This window comes from Centruroides vittatus, unplaced genomic scaffold (assembly GCF_030686945.1).
Source record: "Centruroides vittatus isolate TY-2023 unplaced genomic scaffold, ASM3068694v2 contig_882, whole genome shotgun sequence".
Lineage (NCBI taxonomy): Eukaryota > Metazoa > Arthropoda > Arachnida > Scorpiones > Buthidae > Centruroides > Centruroides vittatus.
In genome coordinates, this window is record NW_027122574.1 from 4,382,597 (window position 1) to 4,408,771 (window position 26,175).

At 30.0% G+C, this 26,175-nt stretch overlaps 2 protein-coding genes across 4 annotated transcripts in view; one reads left to right on the forward strand and one right to left on the reverse strand.

The window, feature by feature from the left end:
- LOC136983509 (small G protein signaling modulator 1-like) overlaps positions 1-3,594 on the reverse strand; it is an 82,341-nt gene extending 78,747 nt beyond the window's left edge. For all 3 annotated transcript variants that reach the window (XM_067280266.1, XM_067280265.1, XM_067280264.1), the window contains exons 1-2: positions 3,509-3,594; positions 3,369-3,409 (exon numbers count right to left, since the gene is read on the reverse strand). In XM_067280266.1, the coding sequence (XP_067136367.1) occupies positions 3,369-3,409; positions 3,509-3,530 (63 nt within the window). In that variant the 5' untranslated portion in view covers positions 3,531-3,594. The remainder of the gene's footprint in view (positions 1-3,368; positions 3,410-3,508) is intronic.
- Positions 3,595-4,106: 512 nt separating this feature from the next.
- Pisd (phosphatidylserine decarboxylase) overlaps positions 4,107-26,175 on the forward strand; it is a 43,119-nt gene continuing 21,050 nt past the window's right edge. Inside the window, 2 exon segments of the mRNA XM_067280260.1 lie at positions 4,107-4,244; positions 8,608-8,757. Of these exon segments, the coding sequence (XP_067136361.1) occupies positions 8,616-8,757 (142 nt within the window). The 5' untranslated portion in view covers positions 4,107-4,244; positions 8,608-8,615.

Sequence of the window (26,175 nt, forward strand, 5' to 3'; positions counted from 1 at the left end):
GGTATGACCCCATTTCCTGTGAACTCTCCCTCCGCGAATCCGAACTCAGGTGACAGACGCTCGCCGTTTTTGTAATTGTCATGTTAGCTTTATTAAATCGTTGTTATTATCCGTTGTAATGTCCTTTATTTGAATATCGTCACCGCCGCTCTACCGTCAAACCCATTCACTTCCTCCACTTGCGTAACGCATAACTCATCCGAACTGCCATCTTGACGTGGGCAAGTCTAACGGACTTGTTAGCCGACAAAAAGGAGGAACGAGACTCTGTCCGCCTCCCAGCACCCACACACCCGAGGGTGCATGCAGCCAGGTTAAGAACTACTGGAATAGATACATATATATGGCAAACAATAGTGGAAAGTTAATTCTGAAGATAATAATGGAGGGTGAAATCTCAACCAGGACAGATATTATCCATCTTTGATTTTCAGGCATATTGTCCATCCAAGAACCAGCATCCTTGGAACTGAGATGTCATACTGATCATACTGCAATGTAACCAAAGTTTCGGGAATGTGGGGATTTAAGAAAAATAAACCTAATTTGGAAATTGGTGAAGTCATTTGGTTTGAGATGAGAAAAGATAGGAAAGATTGTGAACATCTGCAATGAAACATAAGGGTGGAAGAGAAAGACAGACGTGGAAAAGAACATCAGTGTTATGTTGAATAGCAAAACAAAAATGTTTGACAGATAATAAAAAAGACAGATCAAACAATAGTGTTCAAGAAGAATTATATCATGTTCAGCTTCCTGTGAAATAATGACAGAGTATAGAAGCAGAGCAGGAATGTATAGGATACCATTAGTAGACAGAAAAGGATGTGAAAAGTTTTACATTGAAATGATGAATTTAGAGAAATAGATAAAGGAACATTGAAAACATTTAGAGAGTGTGAAGAACATGGCATTTAACAGAGAAGTGTCTAATAAGGAGATGAATGTGGGGTTTTTAACAAGGCAAGAATGATTTTACCAGTGGGTGATGATGAGAATATTTAAGTGGCTGAGAAATTAGATTTATGAAAAAAATTTAACTATGATTATTAATATCAAAGATGTGGATACTTTATCAAATGAATGTAAGTGGATGGTAATAACAAAGAATGGAAGAATGTGAAAATAGTTTTAAAAATGGAGCTGGTTCTAGAATAAAACGTTCAATTTACATTTAAACTCTAGCAGTTGTATTCCAAAAAAATTTTAAAAATTTAAAGACGTGTTCCAAATAAGATATGTATTTGAACATTCTTTTGGAACTCTGAACAAATTTGGAAAATAGTGTCTTTGAGAATATGAAAAAAGTTCAAGTTTTTAGTCAGTTTGGGTGATATCTTATATGAACACCAGTGAAAACAGAAAGGTAATATGAAATTAAATATATAAACTACAGTTCATGCTAGAAAGAGTGAAAGGAACATTATGTAAAATGAGCAATTATTGTGACAATGTCACAATGCCAGGCTGCAATTTTTAATCATATTCTTAATTTATTCAATTTAAAATATATGTTCTCCTGAAATTTTTAGTGATTTGCCCCTGTACATCATACTTTTCCTGATAACAACAGTATCTTGGTCATCTATCTAACTCCTACCAGGGAAAATTTTGAATTGAAATAACGCGACTTCTGGTCGAGACCAAAAGCTAATATATAGTTAACCAGGGCCTCCCGCACCTAAGCTTTCCATATCTGGTCTTGAATTTCATCTATCTAACACTGTTCTTGAGATTAAGGAAGGACAGTCACCCAGACAGATTACAGTGGGAATTTATAGGTCTATAATTTTTTCAAACTGCACCTCAACTAATTCTTAGATGCATCTGACCAAATGATGAGGAATATAAAAAAAGCAGAATATCTCACAAGGGTTAATGTTTGGTTTCTACAATCCTTAAACCTAATCTACATCATACGTTCTTCTGCTCTTTGTAGAAGAGCAGAAGAATGTATGATTCTTCTTGTTTGTGAAAGTTATGAGTTGTTTTAAATTTGCATATAGATATGCTTGATTATACAGAGTTGGTTACTGCACATTCATAGTGGTATAATTTGATTACATTTTCATTTATTTTTCCATGGAATTTGTATATGTGAGATTGGAGTTTCTATTTGTAATTTTTTCAAAGTAAACTACAGTTATGAATATCTGTTAGATTATTTGCACGACCGTAGACATTGTTATGCTGTTACATGATGAATATAAGGAATTAGGATCGGATAAGAGAATTTCTTCAGATGTGAAATTCTCTGTGAAAATGGGTCTTTCGTCTTCTTGTAGTTTTTGTCAGAAGTGTAATAGGAAGAGGTCCTTGAAGCTGCAGTAGATCTGAAACATCCTGTTTTATTATTGTTGTAAGCTTTACTTGCCTTTTTATTTATTTATTCATAGTTTAAGTTTAGCCCACATGACTATGCCAGCTTTGAATAGACCACTTGATCATTCAAGGAGTACTTGACATTATATAGTTTTAGGGGATGTAGGGACTTGCCCCTCAGTGGACAATATGGTACGAGTGATAGCGAGCACCACAGCTTACGATTACATGTAGAGTAAGGTAATCGATAGCAGGCCTCGACAAAAGACAGCTTACACAGTAAAAACTGATCTTCTGTGGCAAATATCTCACAACGGGTCACATATACAGGTATGGTTCCTTTTAACTTTTCCATTTGTAGGGCCTACAGAGAGGAGTCTACAATTCTAGGGATGGAAAGCCCCTCATTCAGGGTTCACATCTTACCATCATGCAATCTCTGTGAGAAAGCACAGAGGATTGTATCATTAATGTGAGTTATCTTCTTTTTACCTAGCTCTCATTCATAGACCAGAAGTGACTTGTAATGTAGGGGAGGTGTTAGGGTTGTAAAAAATATAATCAGATTAATTCTAGACTTAAAATTCCTTTTGAATTTTACACTCATAAGAATGACTTACAACTCTAGCATATGCCAATGCCCAACATATATAAAATGTATTTTGCAGATAACATTAAGAGTATCACAGATAAATGTAATTTGATATAAAAACGATCATCTAAAATTTCTAAGATTTTCATAAAAAAATCTGGCGTACAGACATCCAAACGAACACAGACGAGTACAAAACCATTTTTAAAAATGATTAATAAAGTTAAATTATAAATTAATAATAAAGCGCGTGAAGATCTGCGGGTATCAGCATCATTTTTGGTTTAATCGTCGATATACAAATCTAAGTAAACAATAATTATTATAAAACGTTACAGAGTCAATGATTATATTACATTAAATATAAATATTATAATAAGTAATATATAAATTACATTTAAGCCATTTTGTTTCTTAACAGTATGGCACTTAATCGTATTGTGCGACGACTTACCTCTTTCTTTACCATTCTCAGCAGCTTTTCCCATTCTTTCTCTACAAATGCGAATATAAAATACATTAAATATAAATGGTATTTACTTTTAATTGAATAACATAAAATATTATCAAATGTCAAACGTAAACAGTTGTTACCAGTGTTTTCGCCGTCCGCCATTTTTTCTTCCGTATCAGAAAACTATCCCGCATTTATGTCATCCTGTTCCCGCATCCGTCTTAAATTAAAAAGAAAAAAAACAAAAAAAATAATTATGATACGATAACGAGGGAATTTAATATCAGAAATAATTTTAATTATTTCAAAATTACTTTTATATATATATTATACATATATAATAAAAAATTAACTAATGGTAATAAAGATTATTATTTAATTTTAAAATTTGTTATTATTACTTTTGTAAAATAATTTTAAATTTATATATAAAATAATAATAAATTATTACCAAATAATAATAATAATAAATTACCGGGTATTAATTATCTGATTTATTATTTTAATAAGATAATTTATTATTATATAAGAAATTAAAATAAAGTATAATTTATTAAAACTTTTTGCGAATTATTTAAAATAAAGTAAAAATTTCTAACGATTTCGTATTGTAATTATTATATAAAATTATTTATATTTTAATTTAAAAGCTTGGTATTAATATATAATTAACATTTTAAAATTTAAGTAAAGAATTAATATTTCTTTGTTGTTTAATATGAAAAATATATGACTAGTTGATTTATAAAATAGTTATTTTAAAAATATCGTATTAGATGGCTATTGTGATGACGTCATTTGCCCTTTACAAATCCACGTGGTTAAGTCTGGATTCCAAAGTTTATGATTAAGATGCTGTTTGATTGTGTTTGTTGGGTATGTAGTAATATATTAAATAATCCTTATGAAATATAATATATAACAAATGACATTTTACCAAAATAGTGGTAAATTTACAATATAAGTTTAAAGAATTATTAAAATTTTGATGATAATTTTTAGTTAGGTTAAGCTTATACAATTTAATCATATCATGGGATAATATAATAAAATGTTGTGATATTAGCTATCAGGGGATTAAAAACGATCTTAATAATGCGAATTTTTTTCTTTACGATGCTTTACAGTTTAATATAAATTATAAATAAAACAAAATTACTGAATTTTATGTTGTACAGTACATTAAATATTTAAGTTATAAAACATTTAAAATTTATGAATGACTTTCTTACATAATTAATTTAACTGATGTAGTTCAAGCTGAAAAAATGTTCATTTCCTTCAATATAAAACTATTTAATGTACTTTAATTATCTTACATAACACTGTGTTGTAATTATTTAGGCTGAATAATATGTTTTTGTTAAAATTTATATATACTAAAATATTTAATAAAGCATTATATTAATTATTTTTCTAATTTCTAATATTTGTTTATGTATTATTTTAATTTTTATTAAGAAATAATTGAAAAATTTAGGATTTAATGCAAAACAATTCTTTGGTTTAAAATGATAAGTTTCTATACAGATAAGATTTGTTAAGTTTTTATGTGATAAATTTATGTCTTGATAGTATAGTGCATAAAGAATATATAAATTTAATTAAATTTATAATTATTTTAAATACTATTTTATTAATCTATCGTATTTTCCGGCATATAAGACGACTTTTTAACCTGGGAAAATCTTCTCGAAAGTCGGGGGTTGTCTTATAGGGCGAGTATATCCCAAACTCTATATTTTAACTGTAAAAGTCCGGGGTCGTCTTATACGCTGGAAAATACGGTACTTATTAATTACAAAATATCTTAACTTAGTCTATATCAATAATAAATGGTTTATTTTAAATGATTTAATTTAATTTTGAATAAAATAATCATAAATTTTATCTTAATTTTTTTTATAGTTTTCTAAGCTAGGAATTAGCTACTATGTAAAAATTTCTGAAGATGGAATTATATTAAAAATATTTTTGTTATGTAAATATAAATGTTAAATAAACATTCAGAATTAATTTTATATATTTATATATACACACAGGGTGTCTGTTTAAACATCTTTTCAGCATTACGTTAGGTTGTGAACTACAGCAGATACTAGTATGTTGGATATCATATTAAGTGACTATCCGTTCTCTTGCCATCTAAGAATTAGTATAATATGCAGAAGATGCTGTACAGCAATTTGAGTGGTGCAACATGATGTTAAATTTACAGTATGACAAACTACAACTCCTTCAGCATATTTTATGGACTGATGGGGCATTGTTTCCCCAAAATGGAGTATATAATCATCACAATGTGCACCACTGGGCAGAGTGTGCAGCTCTATAGTGCATGCAACATGCACTATAGAGCTGCACACTCTGCGACACCAAGTGAATTTTATCCTATGTCTGGTATGGAAGTGGGATGAGCAGCTTCTTGGTCTCATATTCATTGATGGCACCCTGAATAATGATTGATATATGAATATCCTAAACACAAAGTGGTAAATGGTTCAATGACTTATCATTGGTGCAGCTACATCAGGTTTGGTACCAGCATGATGGTTCATCATCTCATTCCCAGACAGATGCTAGTCAATGGCTTGCACAGCAGTTTAGATAGGACATTGTGGCCTTGTTCTATGGTCACCATGTTCTCTCTCTGGATTTTTTCTTGTGGATTCAACTAAAAGCATCGGTGTATGATGCATACTCTGAAGCTCCGCATGATGTTGGTGAATTAGAGAAATGCATATGACGGGCCTGTAAAATGGTGATACCAGGAATGCTACATGCTATCGATAATGCTAGGCTCAACCATCTGCATATGTGTAATGGTCAGTTTGAACAAGTTCTAACAAAACAAAACTCACTTTTTTTGTAACAATTTCTGCAATATCTTCATCTTTTACATCAGAGATTATTTGTATGTTATGCTAAATCTGGTGTTCTCAACCTTTTTCGTGTATTGACCCCTTTTAAGAAAAATCTTTTTTTTATCAATCCCTTTCAATATTAATTAAACCATACACTATTACATACTATATTTATACATTATGTTATAATATATTTAAATATATATGCTATAGTCTCTTGCGTAATTTTTAAAAACAACTTCCTACACTTATTTAAGAGCAAACATGTGCAAAACTTTTGATATTTTTAAATTATTTTTTTATATTTGCAAAGTTACATTCACTCTGTTATGAAACCCTGTGCTAAATTGATTCCTTTTTAGTGCTGGAACAATCTGCACCATGGGCATACACTTATGCAATGCTAGAAAGCTATATTTTGCCCCAGGACAGATTTTTAAGTGGACATCCTGTATGCATACCATATTATTTACTTAACATTAATGGAATGTTAGCAGCAACTTTCATTTACACTTACAATGTTTTACAATATATTTTTTTATGATTATATGAAGAAAAATTAAGATAAAAATTGGAAACCTCAAAATTTCTTTTAATATATGTATGGTAATTGTTATTATTTTAATTTTTTTCCAGTAATGAAAACTTTTGATTTTTAACAAAAATAAGAGTAACTCTGCCATTTCTTTATCAGTTTAATATATGTAAATTGTTTCCTAAAAATTATAAATGATATTTTTTCTAATTAATAAATTAGATAAATTTTAAAACAAATCAACAGTTTATTTGAATTATGTTTAATTGCTAAATTAGTTACTATTTTTAGAATCTTATTTGTTATATTAAAATTTTTGACTCCTATAAGTTGTTATATCAGAAGTGTTATATTTGTTTTAAAAATCTGGTAGATCTGTTAATCTACCAGATTTAATATTACAAATATTTGTAATATCAAAAAAAATTTGAAAATTTTTTGTTTCATAAAAATTTCTGCTTACTGATATAATCTCATTGAGAGGAAGATATGAACTAGAAAAGTATACTTTACTATGTGTGTTTTATGAAAACTATGATTAATGCTGTCTTTCACAGGGATGAAAAGTCAATGCAAATTCTAGATAATATACTATGATTATATTGCAATAATTTAAAAAATATTAAATACAGTAAAAATGAATGACAAATCATGTTCACAGATTAAAATGAGATTAAAACAATTTCTGGTTTTCAGTCATCTTTGTTTTATAGGTTCTTAAGTTCAGAGAACACAACCTAATGTTCAGTTTCAGAAAAATATTGTTTGTTCAAGATATTACTGAAGTATATGAGATAACTTTTTATACTTATTTATTAATTTTTTGTGTTTTATTTCATAATATTACAATGGATTATGTCTTGTCAATGCACGAGTATTCTTTAAGAAGTGATGATCAGATTTATTCTGGCTTTTCTTATTCAAAAATTGTTTAGTTCCAGTTCTTTATTCTTGAAAATATAGTAATTCTAATTGAGATATTTTAAATTTTATATACAGCATTTTTATAGTCATTTATTTATGTAATTATACTCATTTTCATTAGAATTGTAAATATGGTTTAACCATGCAAAAAATATTTAGGATTTGAAATACCGAGATTTGAGAAACACTCCAACTTGTTACAAATCCACAAAAAATATACATTATTGGAATCACAAAGATGATAATTCCATTCATAGCAATTTTCTAAGTTCTTACAGACTGATGAAATCCACTTATATAAAAATAAGCAATTACCATTAAACTAGCAATTAATTTTCATTTAAACAAACGTTTTCTTCCATTTTAAGCAGTCATCATCAGGTTTGAATGTAATGGAATGTTTGTAAAAGAAATCCAATTATTTTTGAACTGTACTTATAACTTTATTGTATAATAATAATATGTTTGCAGTATATAGTTTTGACTTAATTTGTGACTAAATCCATCTTTAAGGCAACACAATGCTTTTAGGTTTTGTTTCCTGAAAGATGGATTTAGTCACAAATTACTTTCTAAAAGAAAAGTTCAAAACCTTTGAACATTATGGTGAATTCAGAAGACAAAAGTAAGTCCAAAAGAACTTAGGAGATTGTTATGAATGGAAGATATTGTTTGTGATTCAAGCAATAGAGTAGATTTTTTTATGGATTCAAATAATGAATTTATTCATTTAAATGCTAATTTACAAATTATATGTATTAAAAATTGTTATAGATACATTTATAACTATTTTTAAAAAAAAAAAAGATAAAATTACATATATATATAAATTTGTATACTTCTAGAATTTTATTAATAGCATGTTAAAAATTACCATAATAATAATAATAATAAAATTTTAATATTGTGATTTCAGTATTCATCATGCTTTCAATCATACAAACTACATTGCGTCGAAAGAATTTTCAATGTTTATATGGCTATTTATATCCACAAATTGTTAAAGTAAAGAAATCTGGTTCTAACAATTTTCCTTTAGTATTACGATATTATAGAAATACTTCAGGTAAGTTGTAAGTATAAAATAATCTATTTATTCAATTGAATTATTTCATTCTTTACATTGTTAAAAATGAATGAAATAATGGCTGTACTATAGATTACCACCTATGGAATTTTTGGACTTTGAGTATATATTTGAACTTGGGACCAAGATGAGTTCAACGGTACCCTACTTTTGGACTGGAGACAAAAAATAAGAAAGTCATAGTTTTTAAGTTATCGTGCAGACGGCACTGTAGTTGCTAGTACCGCCATCTTGCGGTAAAGTCTGTAAACCATGATGTTGGACTACGGTCATCTCCCGGAGGGATAGGTTAGGTTTGTTGGACAAGCAGCGAAAGCAACGCATAGTACTAGCCGATCGCGAGTGATAGCAAGTGTGTCAGCTGAGGGGCCATAGGCCCTGAGGTCAAGGAGCACGAGAGTTGCAAAAATAACTTAACTCCAACCTCAGATGATCGGTGTGCTCGTGGATCGACATCTGCCTTTGTTGAAAGTATATATGGCCGACTTGCCTGACTGCCTGTTGAACATGCGATAGGCTTAGCGGAGAGAGCGATGCGACTCTCGATCATTGCGCGATGGCCAAAAAAAGTATGATAACTTTTTTATTTTTCATCTCTGGTCCAAAAGTAGGGTATCGTTGAACTCGTCTCGGTCTCCTCAGTTCAGAAATATACTCAAAGTCCCGAAATTCCATAGGTGGTAATCTATAGTATCCCCGAAATAATTAGATAGGGTAGATGTACCAGTTTTGGCTAGTGTAGTACCAGTTCTGGCCAGAAAACAAATTTAACTTAAAAATATAATCACAAATGAAACAAACTTTTATTATTAACTGTGTGAACAGTTAACAATAAAAGTTTGTTTCATTGGACAGATTTGAATATGTGGTGATTACATTTTTAAGTTAAATTTGTTTTCTGGCCAGAACTGGTACACTGGCCAAAACTGGTACATCTACCCTATTATATATATATACTGAATACTAACTTATTTCTAATGAAATTTTCATTACTTTGCCATTTGAATGTTGTTAAAATTAATTTAATTTGCATATTTTTTAATCATATTTTTAATTTCAAAGCTTATTTTTTCAGTTAATTGTATTAAAGATGACATTTCAATCATAAAGAAAGAATTATTACAATTTTTTTATAGCAAAAAATATATTTACCTAGCTTCTGAAAACATTTAGATAAAATTTATTCTGGCAACTTGTATAAATGTTTGATTGTGCTAAATTAATTTTTAAAAAATTCTAAAGCTATTAAATTTTCACATACTTTTCTTGAGTCATATGTTACTACATCATATTTTTGTAAGTACAGTTAGTTATTGGTTAATGTGATAATGTGCTACTTTAAAGAAACATATTTTTTATATGAAAACATGTTAAATGATCTCACCATACTATGTTCTATGACCATCATGGAAGCTGTTATACAAAAACAATCTGTAGTATGAAAATTGTCTTTAATTAATGAATTGTGTTAAAACAAAAACTTGTTAACTAAGAGCAGATTAATTGAAAACTACCTATACATACTTTTTCTAGCAAATAATGAATTAATGATTTTAACATTAAATTGGCACAACTTGTTTATATTCAAAATAATTTTTATAATACAAAGTAAACATCTAACTATTAACACTGGAGTGAGTAATAAACAGTCACGAACAAAACCTTTTTGGTTTTGTTTGTGACTGTTTAATTTTTACAATGTAATAAAATTGTTATTTTTTGTGAAATTTTACAACTGTTTTCTTACTGACACAGTTTATGAAAAAATATTAGAATTGTCCTTAAATACTTTATTTCTTAATTCTTATCTATAAGTGAGATGAGTCTAAATATTTTTTTTAAATGTATATATATTAATAATCTTTTCTTTGATTTTTCTGTTTAATATACAAAAAACCTATGGTTATTTCATCTAAAATCCAAAAAATATTAATGTTAATTATGTATTCAATCTTCAGTATATTCAAATAAAAATAATTTGTAATTAATGACCAAATTAACAATTGAACATGTTGATACATATCAAAACCATTATATAAAAAAGTCATTAAAATTATATCATAAAGTTATTTAAAAATGCACTGGAAAAATTGAATAAAACGAACAAGTTCGAACATTTTTGAAGGTTTGATGTGTGTTCCTAACAGTTTGGAAAGAAGTTTTAATTCAGATTATTAAGCATTCTGTTCTATGTCGAATTATTTTCCGCTCAATTTTTTCACTAAGTTTTGTTTTTGCCTGATGACGACGTCCATAAGTGCGTTGAAAATGCTTGCGGAAAAAGGACATACCAAGCATAACGCCGATCTCAGTGCTTTTCTTCAATTTAGAATACAATATTTGGCGTGGGAAATACCCTATTGATCTTAAAGAAAACTAAATACATTTAAGTTTTTTATTTTTATTTTTTACTGATTTATTTAAAAGTATTTGGTAATACAAATCACCAACCGTTTCATCAGTTTAAAATTTTTTTCACTACTTCAAATTATTTATTGCCACCAATTTAACTTACTAGTTAATGCAGGTGCTGATAGCCTTATCAATTTGGAGTCTGGAAAGCAAAAGTAATATGTTAAGCTGTCATTTAGAAAAAGGAATCATTATTAAATAATTTTTAATGAACAATTCCAAAAAACACATTTGATCACAATGCTTAAACAGTATTTCATGTCTAAAATTTTCATGTTAACTAAAAAAGATTACAATGAAAAAGAATTTTACTCCAAAAATTTCCCCAAATTTTCTGTCAGTCAATAAAAAAGCCTCAATCTGGAAATGCTGGTTGGCATCGCATGAAAACTACCTTTTGTTTTCAATGTCACTTCTTGCTTTCCTGTCCGAACTTGCTGTGTGATATGACATTCTGAAATTGTTAGGTTGTTGTTTGTGGGACTCCGGGCAGAAGGCGATCGACATTCTGCTGTTTTCCCGAGACATGCATTGTGATTTAATTTTACGCCAAATGTCAAAATAAGTGGACTAGGGTTTTTATCACCACTTTAATAAAAATGTTGCCAAGTGGCAATTTTGGCATTACGTAGTCTGACCCCGACTATGGGATAATGCACTGGTTGTTCAAAACTATTTGGTTATTGGGCCAAGGCCTAGGGAGCAGGATCTAGTACTTATGCCTCTAGCTAGCCATCACTACTTTAGAATTACCTGACCATTACTCAAAAGTGTAAAATATTTATCAATATATTTGGTACTTGTTGCATCTTTAATCTAGTAGTGAATAAAATATCATTTTGAGAATGTTGAATTCCACTATTCTGCTTCCTTTCTTCATTCTGAAAAAAACTATCATGAGCAGGGCTCCAATTAACAAAAGAAGAAAATTAAGTTGTGATCTCCCCTCATATGAAGAAGATTCTATAGAAATAAATACTTAATCTCTATTCAGTATTCATTATTTATTACTGAATGTGATATGACACTGGTATTCATTACTCAATTACTGTCTATTCTATAGAAAGAGTATTTTTTGTTAGATTTTATTGTATTTATTTTTTACTAGCTTATGAAAACATTGAACAAGTTTGAAAGCTACATGTGTTTTTGTTAATTAGTGACCATAGACATTGAATATTTGCTTCTGCCTTGGCATCAATGAATTTTGGTAAAATCCATTTTTGTGTAGACTTGTTCAATCATATTTTACAGAAATATTTGAAAAGTAAAAAAGTCTCTCAATGATGAAAGTAATTCTTAGTAGACCAATCTAATTAAAGTGCTATATTTCATGAGGTAATAACTATGTTTTAAAGAAACATCAAAAATAGATGGAAAGTAATGTTAATAAGATTTATTAAATAGTTTTAAAAATATTCATTCATTATAAGGTTTTATGTTACAAGTGATAAAATAAATTACCAGTATTCAGGTGAGAGAAAACTGATTAAATGGTAATACAGTTTTATCCAGTTGCATGTCATTATTGAAACAATGTGTTTTTAAGAATTAAATTGTTTATTAATTTACTTATTTACTTCACGTTCTAATTTGAAAATGGAAATAACAGAACATGAAGCTAAATATATTGACGTGGATTGGTCTATAGGCAATGATATCACAGATTCCTTCGTTAAAATGAACTTTTATGGTCATTTGAAAAAAAAAAATTGTGAACTTTTGTGAAAATTCCTGTAAAATAAAATGGAACAGGTTTATGGAAAATTTATAAAAATAGATAAATTTTGTAAAGAAAAGTTGAGAGAAAAGAGAACAAAATTCAGTTACATCACAAATACAAATGCAAATGTCTGTGTAAATGTCTCATGCAGATACACTAATATAACAGTGCCAAGAAACAAACAAAATTTTTCTTTTGATTTATAAGATTAATATTTATTTGATAGCAATTAAAACAAAACAGATCATTTAAGTATTACATTCTGGATTTTCATTCTACATGTTTAAAATTTTTCTAGTTTAAACACTTCATTTGATATTTTGTTAACAAAATATTTTTTTGTTTAAATATTAATTTTTGTAGAATAAGATGCAATTGTTATAGAAGACTGGAATCTAAAGTAAAAATTTCATTTTTATGTATATATTTATATCTTAAATATCTTCAAAATTACAATATTCCAACTTCAGGAGGGGAATAAAATGGAATTCTATAATTGATATGATAAATTTATTTTCCAGTTTCAGAAGATATTTAATAGAATAACATATCAAAAATAGGATTGGGATATTGCAATTCCTAAAAATATATTAAATAATGTTGTTTTTTTGTTTTTTTATCAAAATAGAATTTCTGTAATCAAAATAGGATTCAGTCTTTATCTTAGACGTTTTAAAATTTATTAAACTTATTTTAATTAAATTGGATGATAATTTTTATCATCTAATTATCAAAATTATCAGTTGACAAGTATCAACTTTATTTATAATTAATTTAACTATAATATAATTCAGAATAATACAATGGATTTGTCATCATTTGGGTTTTAAATTAATCTGAAGATAAATTTACAGCTCGAAAGCATTTGTACGAACTTTGTGTTTCTTTTATATTTATTACACTCCATTTAAGCATTGTAGTTAAGTTATTTAAATTATGTTTATCAAATAGAAGTTATTCAATGATATCTAGACAAATTTAAATTTTATAAATTTTGGGCACAATAATAAACTTTTCTTTTAGAAAAAAATTTTTGAAATGAGAAATTTAAAAATAGACTGTTGAAAAGTTTTATATGCTTTTTAAAGTGTTCATTATTAAAAATTATTAAATTACTCAATTAAATTAACATAAATTTTTTTTAAAAAACTTTATTTAAAAAATTCACCATATAAAATTATAATAAAAAGTTTCCAGTGGCATTCAAATAGCTTTAGAAATTTTTAATTGTTTATTTTTTACCAACAACACAATTACAGAATTACGGCAGATGAAACAATAAATCAGTGATATGTTTAAAAACCAGAAAAATTTTAATATTTCTAAATGTTTACAGCTTTAAATCCAACCATTTTCTGCCTATATTTTTTTTTATTTTTTTATTTTTAACTTCCCTTAACAGGGATCAATACACCCCGCACCGCATTGCACAACGGAGATATATGAAACTTTAATCCTTTACATCAAGAACACAAAGTAACAGTAAACAATAAAGTAAAATAAATAAACAAACTACTGGGCAGCTAAACTACTAAAGCACCCAGGAAAGAGATAATTACATTCGAGCGTTCTTGCTCTTGTAAATTTTTCTGAAGAACTCTGTTAACGCCTTAAAGCAGTGCTCATTTCTTATGAGCTGATAGAAGCCACAAGGCCAGGTCAACCGCTCCTCCAGGGCAATGAGTTCCAGTCTTTTCCTGTTATACTGCCAGTTTACACATTCGAAGATAAGATGATGTATGTCCTCATTTGCTTGACCACACATACAGTCAGTTTGTTCACTAAGGTTAAACCGCCTTTTGAATACCCCCAGGCCATCATGCCCAGATAGGTAAATCATAGTTTCCTGACCAGGCGGAAACCAATTTAAGTGCATGAGTCTTTCTTCTATGTTTGGAAGAAGAACATAGATTCTCCTGCTCTTGGTACTTTCAGTCCAAAGCTCCTGCCACTTCTGTATTGTGTTCATTTTCAAGATCCTCTTTCCCCAGCAAACGGGTATTATGTCAAAGACCACTTGGCCGCCTTCCACCGCTTCCTTGGCCAGGTAATCGGCCCTCTCGTTACCATAAATGCCTACATGGGCACGAACCCATTTAAATTCGATACGGTCAAGTAAATTATGGTCTTTCAATAGCTTTTTAATCGAATAAACTTGGTGATCGCTGGACTTTTGACTTAACAGTGCCTGAAGTGCACTCATGCTATCCGTATTAATACAAACATTTTCAGTCCTATCATTAGCAACACACCATTCAATGGCCCTACTTATCGCCAGCAACTCTGCCTGGTAGTTCGAACAATATTTTTCTAGCCGGAATTTTTCATTATAGATTTCGTTATTCCACTTATACACCACAAACGCAGCTCCTGTCCCAACCTCGGACTTAGACCCGTCAGTATAAATTTCTGTAGTAATTTTTAAATGCCTCATTTCTCGAACCCTGAATAACGTTGCAGGGTGCGGCATGTCCTTCACCGGAACCATCCTCTCATACTTCTCGATATTGAGATCCATTCTCGCCAGTTTGGTAACATCTTTAACCTTCAACCAATAGCGCTTGGCCCTTTCTTCAATTACCAGTTCAATAGGGGCTTTTCCAGCCAAAATCATAAGTCCTTCAGTTGAGGTGGTCCTATAGCATCTAGTAAGTTTTAACAATGCAGTTCTCTGAGCCTGCCTTAGATGCCTCTTCTGTGTACAATTTTGTACCTTCTCACACCAAGCCGATGCCGCATAAGTCAAAATCGGAATGAACATGCCATCGTAGACAGTGTCCATCGCCTCAGCATTCAGGCCCCAGATGCCATTAGCAACCTGGGCCAGCTTGTTGAAAATAATATTACTTTTGACTTTTAATTCTTTTATATGATCATTCCAGCTCAACCGGCTATCCATGACGATGCTCAGGTATTTTAATTTCTTAACTATCTGTATCTTCTCATTATTCATCTTGAGTATAGGTTTTCTTCTATCCAACGCACTCACAAAATCTTTTGCAAAAATCATTGCTTGAGTCTTAGTGGGGTTAAATTCCAGCTTTTCCTCCTTGCCCCATGAATAAATATCACTGAGAAGCTTGTTACATGTCAGTTCTATATTTCTACGTGAATGTCCTGCCATAACAATCATTACATCATCGGCATAAGCCGTACATCTTGCCGCATTCTTTATCTTCTTTAAGATAGTATCAAAATGAACGACCCAAAAACTGGGGCCCGACTTCGACCCTTGCGGGCAGCCTCTCTCCTGCCCTTTCTCAATCCTTGTCCAATTCAAATTATATATAGCTACTCTATCCTTAAAGTAGTCCTTTGCCAGTCTATAAAGATTCCTTGGCAGCCATTCATCTTAAGTTTCCAAAGAATTGAATGCCACCAGGCATTATCAAAAGTGCCCCGGATGTCCAAACTTATTGCCACCGCATACTTGGCATAACCAAGTACCTCTTTAATATCGCCAATCACCTTGTTAATGGCATCCTCTGTTCCTCTCTGTGGTCTAAAGCCAAACTGTACTTCACTTAGTATACCTTTCCGCTCCATATGCCACATTATCCTCTTGATCATAAGATTATCTAAAACCTTACCCATAACAGGCAGGAGACTAATAGGTCTATAACTGCTTGGATCGCTCAAGTCCTTTTTCCCAGGCTTGGGGATGATCACCACCCTAGCCTCCTTCCACCTCTTTGGGAAAACCCCGTAATTAAGACATTGATTATATACCTCAGTAAGAGTTTCCGAACTGCACTCCCAGATGGCTTTAACAATTTGTATCACTATACCATCTCCGTCCGGGGCCTTATTGGCTTTGATTTTATTAATACATTCTTGAATTTCTTCAAATGTAAATGGAGGGTCATCGCACTCATCTGACTCCTCCTCCACCTTCTTTCTTATTTCCCCTTGTCCTTGTGAGTCCTCAGCCTTATCATCTTTTGGAAAGAACCTTTCCAGTAAAAAAGTAATTGTATCTTTTAAGGTAGAAGTTGGCCCACATGGGGTTTTAATAGATGAAGCAATTAACCTGGTCTTGAATTTACCAGTACTTAGCTTAAAGCAGAAGTTCCAAGGATTGCCAGAATTTTCCTCACAGAACCTTCTCCACGACGAAATTTTATATTCTTTTATTTTATCTTTATAGAACCGTTCAAACCTTAGATAAATTGCCCTCCTCTGCTCTTTTTCCTCAATATTAGTGCAGTGTTGGAACCGTCTTCTCAACCTATTGTTGTGTTTCCTTATATGAGAGAGGTTCCTGTTCCACCATGGAACAAGGTGCTTGCTCCTTGTCTTAACAGGTATGCACTCATTACAAATCTCATTTATGATTCGAATAAAGTCATCAATCCTTTGTTTTACCATCTCTCTATCATTACTATTTCCACTCATGATCTGCCTCAACTCTCTCCTGCACCTATCATTAAACCGATTCCAATTTATCCTGTTGATGTCATACTTTCTTTCTTCAATTTTGGTTCCTTCCCCGGGAACCCTGACTTTGAAACAAATTGAGGAATGGTCACTTAAGCAACCTTCCATTTCCACTTCCCAATCGTATAGCCACATCAAGCCAATATCATTACATAAAGTTAAATCTATCCAACTACTACCCCTTGGACCAACGAAAGTTGGTGGGGACATAGGATCATTCATTATGTGAAGTCCTTGCATTGCTACGTATTCCATGAAGTCATCTGCCTCTGTGTCGTGAGTTGGATCTCCCCAAACAGGGGAATGTACATTGAAGTCACCATCAATAATTACGGCCTGTCCTGGAAATTTGTTAAGAATCCTCTCTATACTATCATACGTTTCACTGAGATTCTCGCCAAAGACTCTATAAATGCTTGCCATAATAATCCTGTGGCCAGCCAAAACAAACTCTGCACACACACAGTTCTGAGAACTAATGTCAATATGAAAAAGGACATCCACGTCCCAAGAGGACACACCTATAGCGGCACGTGGTTTTTCCATCTCAACTTGCAAAATCTGTATCCACCTGCCGAGACAAGCCACTTTATTTTTCACTGTATAAGGTTCCTGCATAAGAGCCACATCAAACGTCTCCAGCCTTTTGTTTAAAACAGAGTTAGCTGCAATTGCTCTTTGTAGATTTCCTTGCATGATCTTGATTTCCTTGATACTATTAGTCTGAGCTATCTCCATAGTCAGTACGACTTATTATAATTGCCTTTGCTCTTTGTACAATCGGACATTTTTTGTCTAAAGCATTATGCTTTGTGTCCATTTGTTTTTCTTGTTTACGGTTACAACACATTTTAATGGTGTTCCGATTTGGACAATCCCTGAACCTATGTCCCTCTCCGCATTGACTACAGTTGGGAGTTTCTTGTTTACAATCTCTTGCAAAGTGTCCCATTTTACAACAGTTAAAGCACTGTACAACTGGTACGAAGTCCTCTACCAGGCATTTAACTCAGTGAATATTTAATTTTCCTATTTTTAGAAGTTTTGTACGAGTCTGTGGACTAACATCAACCACCTAACTGGAAGTGGGCCTGTTCCTATTTCCAAGGGCAAACCTTACAGCAAAACCACTCTCAAATTGTCCTATTTCTGCAAAACTCTCTTGTAAACTTTCATTTTGCTGATAGACAAATTTCGGTATCTCCGATTTTTCAATTTCCTTTGGGATGGAATGAATAATAACCTTTGGGGTCCTCTTCCTAGGTTCCCGGGCTGTCATCCCAGGGATTTCCTCCACTGCTTGTTGTATCTTTACCTTGTCTTCTTTCTTCTCTACTTCAATCGCTATAGCTCCATTTCGTAACTTTCTGAGTCCCTTCACCCCTATCTTTAAAGCTTGGGGATTTATTCTTTCCTTTATAATTTGCTTGGTCTTCTCAGCATCACCTGTGCCGTCTGTTGGTTGAACTATTACAACTTCTACAGACTTCACCACCCTTTTATTAACCAGAGGTGGACTTGCCACAATGTGCGCAAAAGTCTTCCCTCTTCTTCTTTCTTCTCTAGCTTTGATGTCTTCCAATTGCTCTTGTATGGTCATCATCATTTTCTTTATGTCTTCTCCCTCCGTAAAGATTTCTATTATTGTCTCAACCTTTCCCAAAATTTGTGGGATATGGTCTCTTGATCCAATCTTGGAATGTGAATTATTCTCAAGATATTCATGCAATTCGTCAAGAATTTTCTGAGCAGCAGCAACTCTTTTGCCCTGCTTGCCATCCCGCTTACTTGGCAGGGAGGGCATTTCTCCTTCAGGCACCACCTCGGGCCTCTCCTTCTCGTCCGTCCTTGCTAGGACGACAGAATGTGGTGGCTTACTTGCCATACCACAAAATAAAGTAGCCTTGAAAAAGGCTATAAATGCGCAACTACCTTTAGCTTCCCTAAGAAGGTACTGACGGGCCGCACCGCTTGAAGGTAGGTAGTCACTTTCCCAAGAGCACAACGAGAAAATCAGCAACACACAGAGAAAACGCTCCGATAAATCGCAAATAAATGCACTCACTAAAGCTCATAATGGGACCAGCGGCCCTTTCTGTCTATATTGTTCCATTTTACAGATTTTATTTAAACTTAGAATGTATTCTTTTGAATGCATTTGTGTTTACTTAGATCATATATTTCAGGTGTGGCCAAACTTTTATCTCTTAGGGGGCTACTTTTTTGGTAAAATATAGTCTGCGGGCGACTATGAATATGGGCAAACAATTTTAGGATTTTTCAAATTTTTCATAGATATTTTAATAAATAATTAACAATAATTTCAACTAAAAAAATATTATGGCAAATAAAGAAAACAAATAATTATATTTTTTTATTTTATGAAGCACAATAATATTTATTAAATTAAAAAAATTACAATGTAAAGAAATAAATACACAAAAAAATTTTAGCAAATAAAGAAAAAAATGTTAATTATAATTTTTTTATTTTTTGAGATGAAATACTTATTAACTTAAAAAAAATACACTGTGAATAAACAAATGAATAAAAATGTTTAATTGGACAAAATCTGACATTGCATAAGTGCAGCAAGTTTTTCAAAATTTGGCAATTGCCATTTATATGCGCATGCGTTGCGATTACAATTAATTTAAAAGTTAACATTCGTTTGCATTGTTTGTCGGGATAAATACAAACAGTATGGGTGTGTTGCACAGACAGTCTATTATTGTAACAATAAATTATCGAATTAAGATTTTTAAACGTTAATTTAAGTGGAAGCAAATTGTTCCGCTTTAGCTTCGCAGGCTACTTTCAAAACCTTTGCAGTCGACCGCGGTCTACGTGTTGGCCACCACTGATATATTTTGTTTAATGTAACATACAGTAAACAAAATATATAAAAAATTAACAAAACAAACCAAAGTATATAAATTAAAATTAGCAACATGTAGTTATAAAATTATTGTAAGAGTTAATGATGACTTTTTATTGTATGGAAAAAGTATAGACTCTTTCCTAATACGGTACCAGACCAATTATCTGGCAAGTGCCAAATAATTGATACAAATTTCTGGATTTTCCAGTTATCTAGATATAGGATAAACATTTACTTACAATTTCATTTTTAGCTTTCTATTGTTTATTTTATATTTTCTTTAACAGATACAAATTACTACACTGTCTAAAGCAGGATCTGTTTGATCATTATTAATTCTCTTAAAAAATATAGAATTCCATGTATAGTGTAATATTTAGAATAAAAATTAAATGAAGAAAAATTAAGAATGAAATAACACTGGCATCATGCAACATTACTGTACATCAAAGAAATGAAAACAAATGCCATGTGGCCATGTGGTGAATTATAGCTACGGATTGCCAAATTCAGAATTAGCCAGCTTTAAAAATAGCCAGATGTCTGGTTATTCCAGATTTCTAGAAGATTGATTTTGTACACAGATGGAAATTCCTATTGCATCTAAAACTTTGTTTTGTTTAATATAATGAATATATGAAAAATTTAAGGGAAAATACATTTAAAAGAACTTGAGATTCTAAATTTAAACACAATCTATTTTGGAATAATTTATCTCACTGATTTAATACTGAAAATAAAATTTCACTTGTTTTAAAGATGCTAATTTATAGTTTTTTCTTTTTTAGGTCTAAATTAATTGTAATATTATCCGAGCTTTTGAAACAATATTAAAATAATTCTATAAATTCAAACAAGTAGCCATGCAATTAAATATCCTCCTTTTGCTTTGAATCCTTATGACTTTTTTAAGGCTAATTTGGATTTAATATCATTCTTTTCTTAATCCACATTGATTGATTATATCACCAACAAAAATTAGAGCATAATCACTGTTTTGCTATACTTCATTCTTCAAGTTCAACGATCAAACACATTGCCAGCAACTAGGGATTCCAATGGGCAGCCATTTTCTGGAAGACATCTGTGAGCTGGTAATTAGAGCATTGGAATCTAAAATCCTACATAAGATCTTGCATAACATTATCATCTACAAATGTTATGTTGATATCTTGATAATATGGTCAGCTAAGCCTCATATCAAAAAGGTGATCAATATTTTTAATAATAACCAATATGATTTAACCCAGGCTTTCCCAACAGTGTCGTCAGTATTGACCCCTTAGCAGTCAATTGAAGTTTGAGGGAGGTTAATAGAAAGTTTGAGTATATTTTCAAAGTTATAATGAGAAAAAAGTTCAAGTTTTTAGTCAGAAAAAAGCCACTTAAGCTACTTAATTTAATAAATATTACTAAAAAATGTTGAAGGCCATTCTTCAAAATAACTGTTGTATTGATCTAGATAACCATTGATGTTGTCTTTAAATATAGAAATACTAGAAATTGATTGACAAGATGGAACTTTGGATTTAGATCATTAACTTTCTAAATAACATTAATTTTCCAAATGTACAATCGTAATATGCTTAATTAATTTTGTCTCTTTTTTATGATTAATTTTTTTTTACGAATCAAATAAAAATGAAAACCTTAACAGTCATAAATAATGTCATGTGAATATGATTTATGGCTTGATTTGAAAACTTAATTCTTATTTATTTCTATTTGATGTTTAATGAGATATTTTTCTTTATAAAAGTGTGAACCCAATTCATTAATAACATATACAGTTTTTAGAGAGGAATCTAATATTTGTGTCAAAAATACACAAAAATTTTAATTACAGACTAACTTTATTTACAGAATATTAAAATCCTGAAGTTATAGAAATATTTTACTTTAGCTGTAATTATACTTAAGAGTAGATTTTTGTAAAATTAAACAGACAAGTATCAAATTCTTGAAAAACTTAAAAATATTTTAAAAATTTCTAAATGTCAAATAAATAAATTTGACTTTGATGACATTTCTTACTTATGGAAACATGAATAACCTGAATAAAAAAAAAACTTTTATAAACCATTAAAAGACAAAATAAAAGTTTATGAATAATGACTATAATGAATGAAGAAAGTTTAAGTCCGATCTCCCCTTCCAGCGTATATAAACTAACGTTATAACCATTGATGGTTATTACGACGCCAGCTGGGGACACATTCGGCACCCACGTCCTCATAAGGCATTCGACCAGTCATCATAAGCCCCGGCAAGGCGTAATATATATAAACGACATCGTAAACCCGATATATTATAAGACTAGACACCAACCGAATGCCGAAACTCTGTCGGCATTTGGTTGATGTCTGAAAGTTTAAGTATTGCACTGACTGTTGATACCGATTATTACACTTATGGGATACTTGAGTTTACACTGCTGCTTATTTCTATGAAATCACATTAAAATTTAAATAATGTAAAATTGAAAATAAAATAATGACAGGTTTTGTTTTAATTGAATGCTTGAATATGCTAATGTATGTATAAACTGTTTCTAAATTACTCATTTTTTCAACTAAATTGATCATAAATTATAGAATTTGTATTATAAATATGATTGTATAACAAGTTTACAATATATCTGCTTCAATCTTTTTGCTTTTAAAAAATTATATCTAGTTAAAAGTAAACAATTTCACACCACAGTTTGTTTTTGATTAAAGTAGATAATCTGCAAGTATTATGATGTAAGCAACGAATAATTCAAAGTTTATTCTGATAAAATAAATATTACTATTTTGATAAAATCAAGCATTGACGTTTAAAGCTTGCAACTGTTTGTTATTGTTATAGATCAATTAGGAAATAATTAAGAAATTCAATTTTTATGGCAATTTACCATTTTATATTTATGTATTTAAATTTTTATTATTTGATTATAAATATCACCAAATTGTTTTGAAATCTTTAAGTATATTTTATTTATGATCTGGTTAATAAACTTAATAGTCTAAATAACTTTTTATAAGAAGTAAATGTGTTGCCATTTTTTGAAATGCCTCTGAATAGTCAAATTTTTGGTGCCTGGTAGAAAAGAGCATATACTTCTGATACTGAATGAGAAAATAAAACTTTAGACAGTAAATACTGCAAGTCCTTGTTTAATGCTGTTTTGCTATTATGTCATTGAGGAGAGATACAAGAACATTTATAATTATATACAATTATTGTTGTTGAATTTTCTTTATAAATAATAAAATTAATTCAAGGAGATGGGAAATAAATACTGGAAGTTGCAAACATGATACAATTAGAATAATATTAACTGAATTATATCTTTTATATTAATTCAACAATAATATTAATAATAATAATAATAACAACAACAGTTGTGAGTGATTGATATGGTTATATCTAAACTAGTTAATTAATTAGTATGGAAGCTAAGATTGATGGTCTTGGATATTATAACTGGCAATGTATTTGTACAGTGAGCAGAAGTTGTGGGTTTAAGTCCCACCATGGGCCAATCTTTTCTTCCAGAATGTTCTGAAATTAAATTAACTTGTAAAATTTATTAATTACAAATAAATAAGAGAGGGCAGCCTAATCATGTACTTCCTGCCAAATTACTAAGTAATTATTTAGTCTTAATTTAGTTCTGATAAAGGAATCTGATTGTCATTTGATATTTGAAGTAATTATTGGGTTGGTTATATTTATTATAGAATTATATTTTATTTGTCATTTAGACTATTTTAAAATTGCTATCATTATATGTCCTTTCACTTAATGTTGCAGTTTTCAAGAGTCAATTAATGATATTAAGTAAGGACCTGCTGTACTTAAAACGTTATGAAAGTAATATACACTTCACGTCAACACTTAACTGTATAACATAATTACTCTTGCATGTAGTGGCATTACCAATGGTGAACTTAAAGTATAAATGAGTTCAAAAGCACTTTCAATAGCATAAAGCTACCATTGTCAGGTGAATGTTGAGTACAATGGTTTTCAAATTCTGAGCTGTCGAACAACTTATGAAATTATACGAAGTACGTGGATAAAATACCAATATAAATTTGAAATAGAATAATAATTCAAAAAGTTTTTTTGAACAACAATGTGAGTGACATAATATCTCCAAATATGCATAGAGAGTGATAATGATGTTCTAGAGATGTAATTAGATTGCTTGAATAAAGTTGTCCACGTTTGTGGGATTTCAAGAGTTACTGTGTTGCACGGTGTTAACGCTGATATGTAGAGGTTCTCGAAAATAAATAATTCTTCCTGATTGTTGCACCATTTGAGTAACTTTGAATAAGATTATCAGCCACTCTGGGCCCAAACAAAGTTACTCAAATGGTGCAACAATTGGAAAGAATTATTTATTTGGGAGAACTTCTAGATATCGGCGTTAACACCGTGCAACACAGTAACTCTTGAAATCCCACAAACGTGGACAACTTTATTCAAGCAATCTAATTACATCTCTAGAACATCATTATCACTCTCTATGCATATTTGGAGATATTATGTCACTCACATTGTTGTTCAAAAAAAACTTTTTGAATTATTATTCTATTTCAAATTTATATTGGTATTTTATCCACGTGCTTTGTATAATTTCATAAGTTGTTCGACAGCTCAGAATTTGAAAACCATTGTACTCAACATTCACCTGACAATGGTAGCTTTCTGTTATTGAAAGTGCTTGTGAACTCATTTATACTTTAAGTTCACCATTGGTAATGTCACTACATGCAAATGTAATTACATTATACACTTAAAAAGTTTTTGAATAAAACATTAAATGTAGTATACTTAAATGTTATGTTGATATTGATAATTATAATGTCAAAATAAACTAAAATTATATTCTGTAGTCTGTGCTAGCTTGCAAAAAATTTTAATAAGATAATTTAAAAGTATAACAATTTATAATTAATTTACACAAATATTTAATATGATTTAGTTATGCACAGAGTAGAAGTTTATTCATATAGTCAGCCCTGGAACTGCATTACAGCACTTAATAAATTAATTTTTCTGTAAGAACTAATATTAGTTTATATCAATGCTTGTCTTGTCAAACACCTTATTTCATAAACTTAATATTAGTTCTTACAGATATTAATAAATACATGTTTATTTGATAAATATTTTGATAATATACATGTCAAAGTTGAATTTAACTTATTATACATTCATTAATAAATATATCATTTGTTACTTCATTAAAGACAATCTATTAAAAATGATTTCATTAAATTATAGATTGTTTTCTTTATATTGTTAATTTAATATATTTACTTCAAATTAACTTTTCTTAAATAAGTATTGCCAATAATACACGCTCGGAAATTACTTTAAAAACTTTTTTATTTCTATAAATTTAAGGAATTTATTAGTCTGTGTTTTTGTTTCTATTGATTTATTTGGTATATGCTTTAATATTGCATTTTAGTTACATTAGCCAGAACCCATTAAATATTTTGTTTGATCAGAATATGATTTGCCAATTAGTTTGATGTCACAATCATTAGAATTTTGAATAGCATTTGTAGTGAATAAAATCTCTAAATATTTTTATAGATTCTGTTATCTCTCTTAACTTTACAAAATTCACTTGTGAAAGGAATAAAAATTTTTGAAATTATTTTAGAAAATTTGAAAAATAAATTTATTTAAAGTTGAGATTTTACATTTTAAACCAGTTTATAATTTTTACATATTACTTTTTAAATATTTCACTGAATACAAAATTCTTAATAGAAAACTTATTTCCATCCGTTTTTGTGAATATTCTAATATTTTTAAAAGATTTTACTTTGGACTGAGTTACTTCACAAGGTATGTCCAAACATCTTTGCATCTGTACAAAAATAGCCTGTTGATCAATTTCTTTTTATTATATAACTGTGATTTAATTTCATACAAA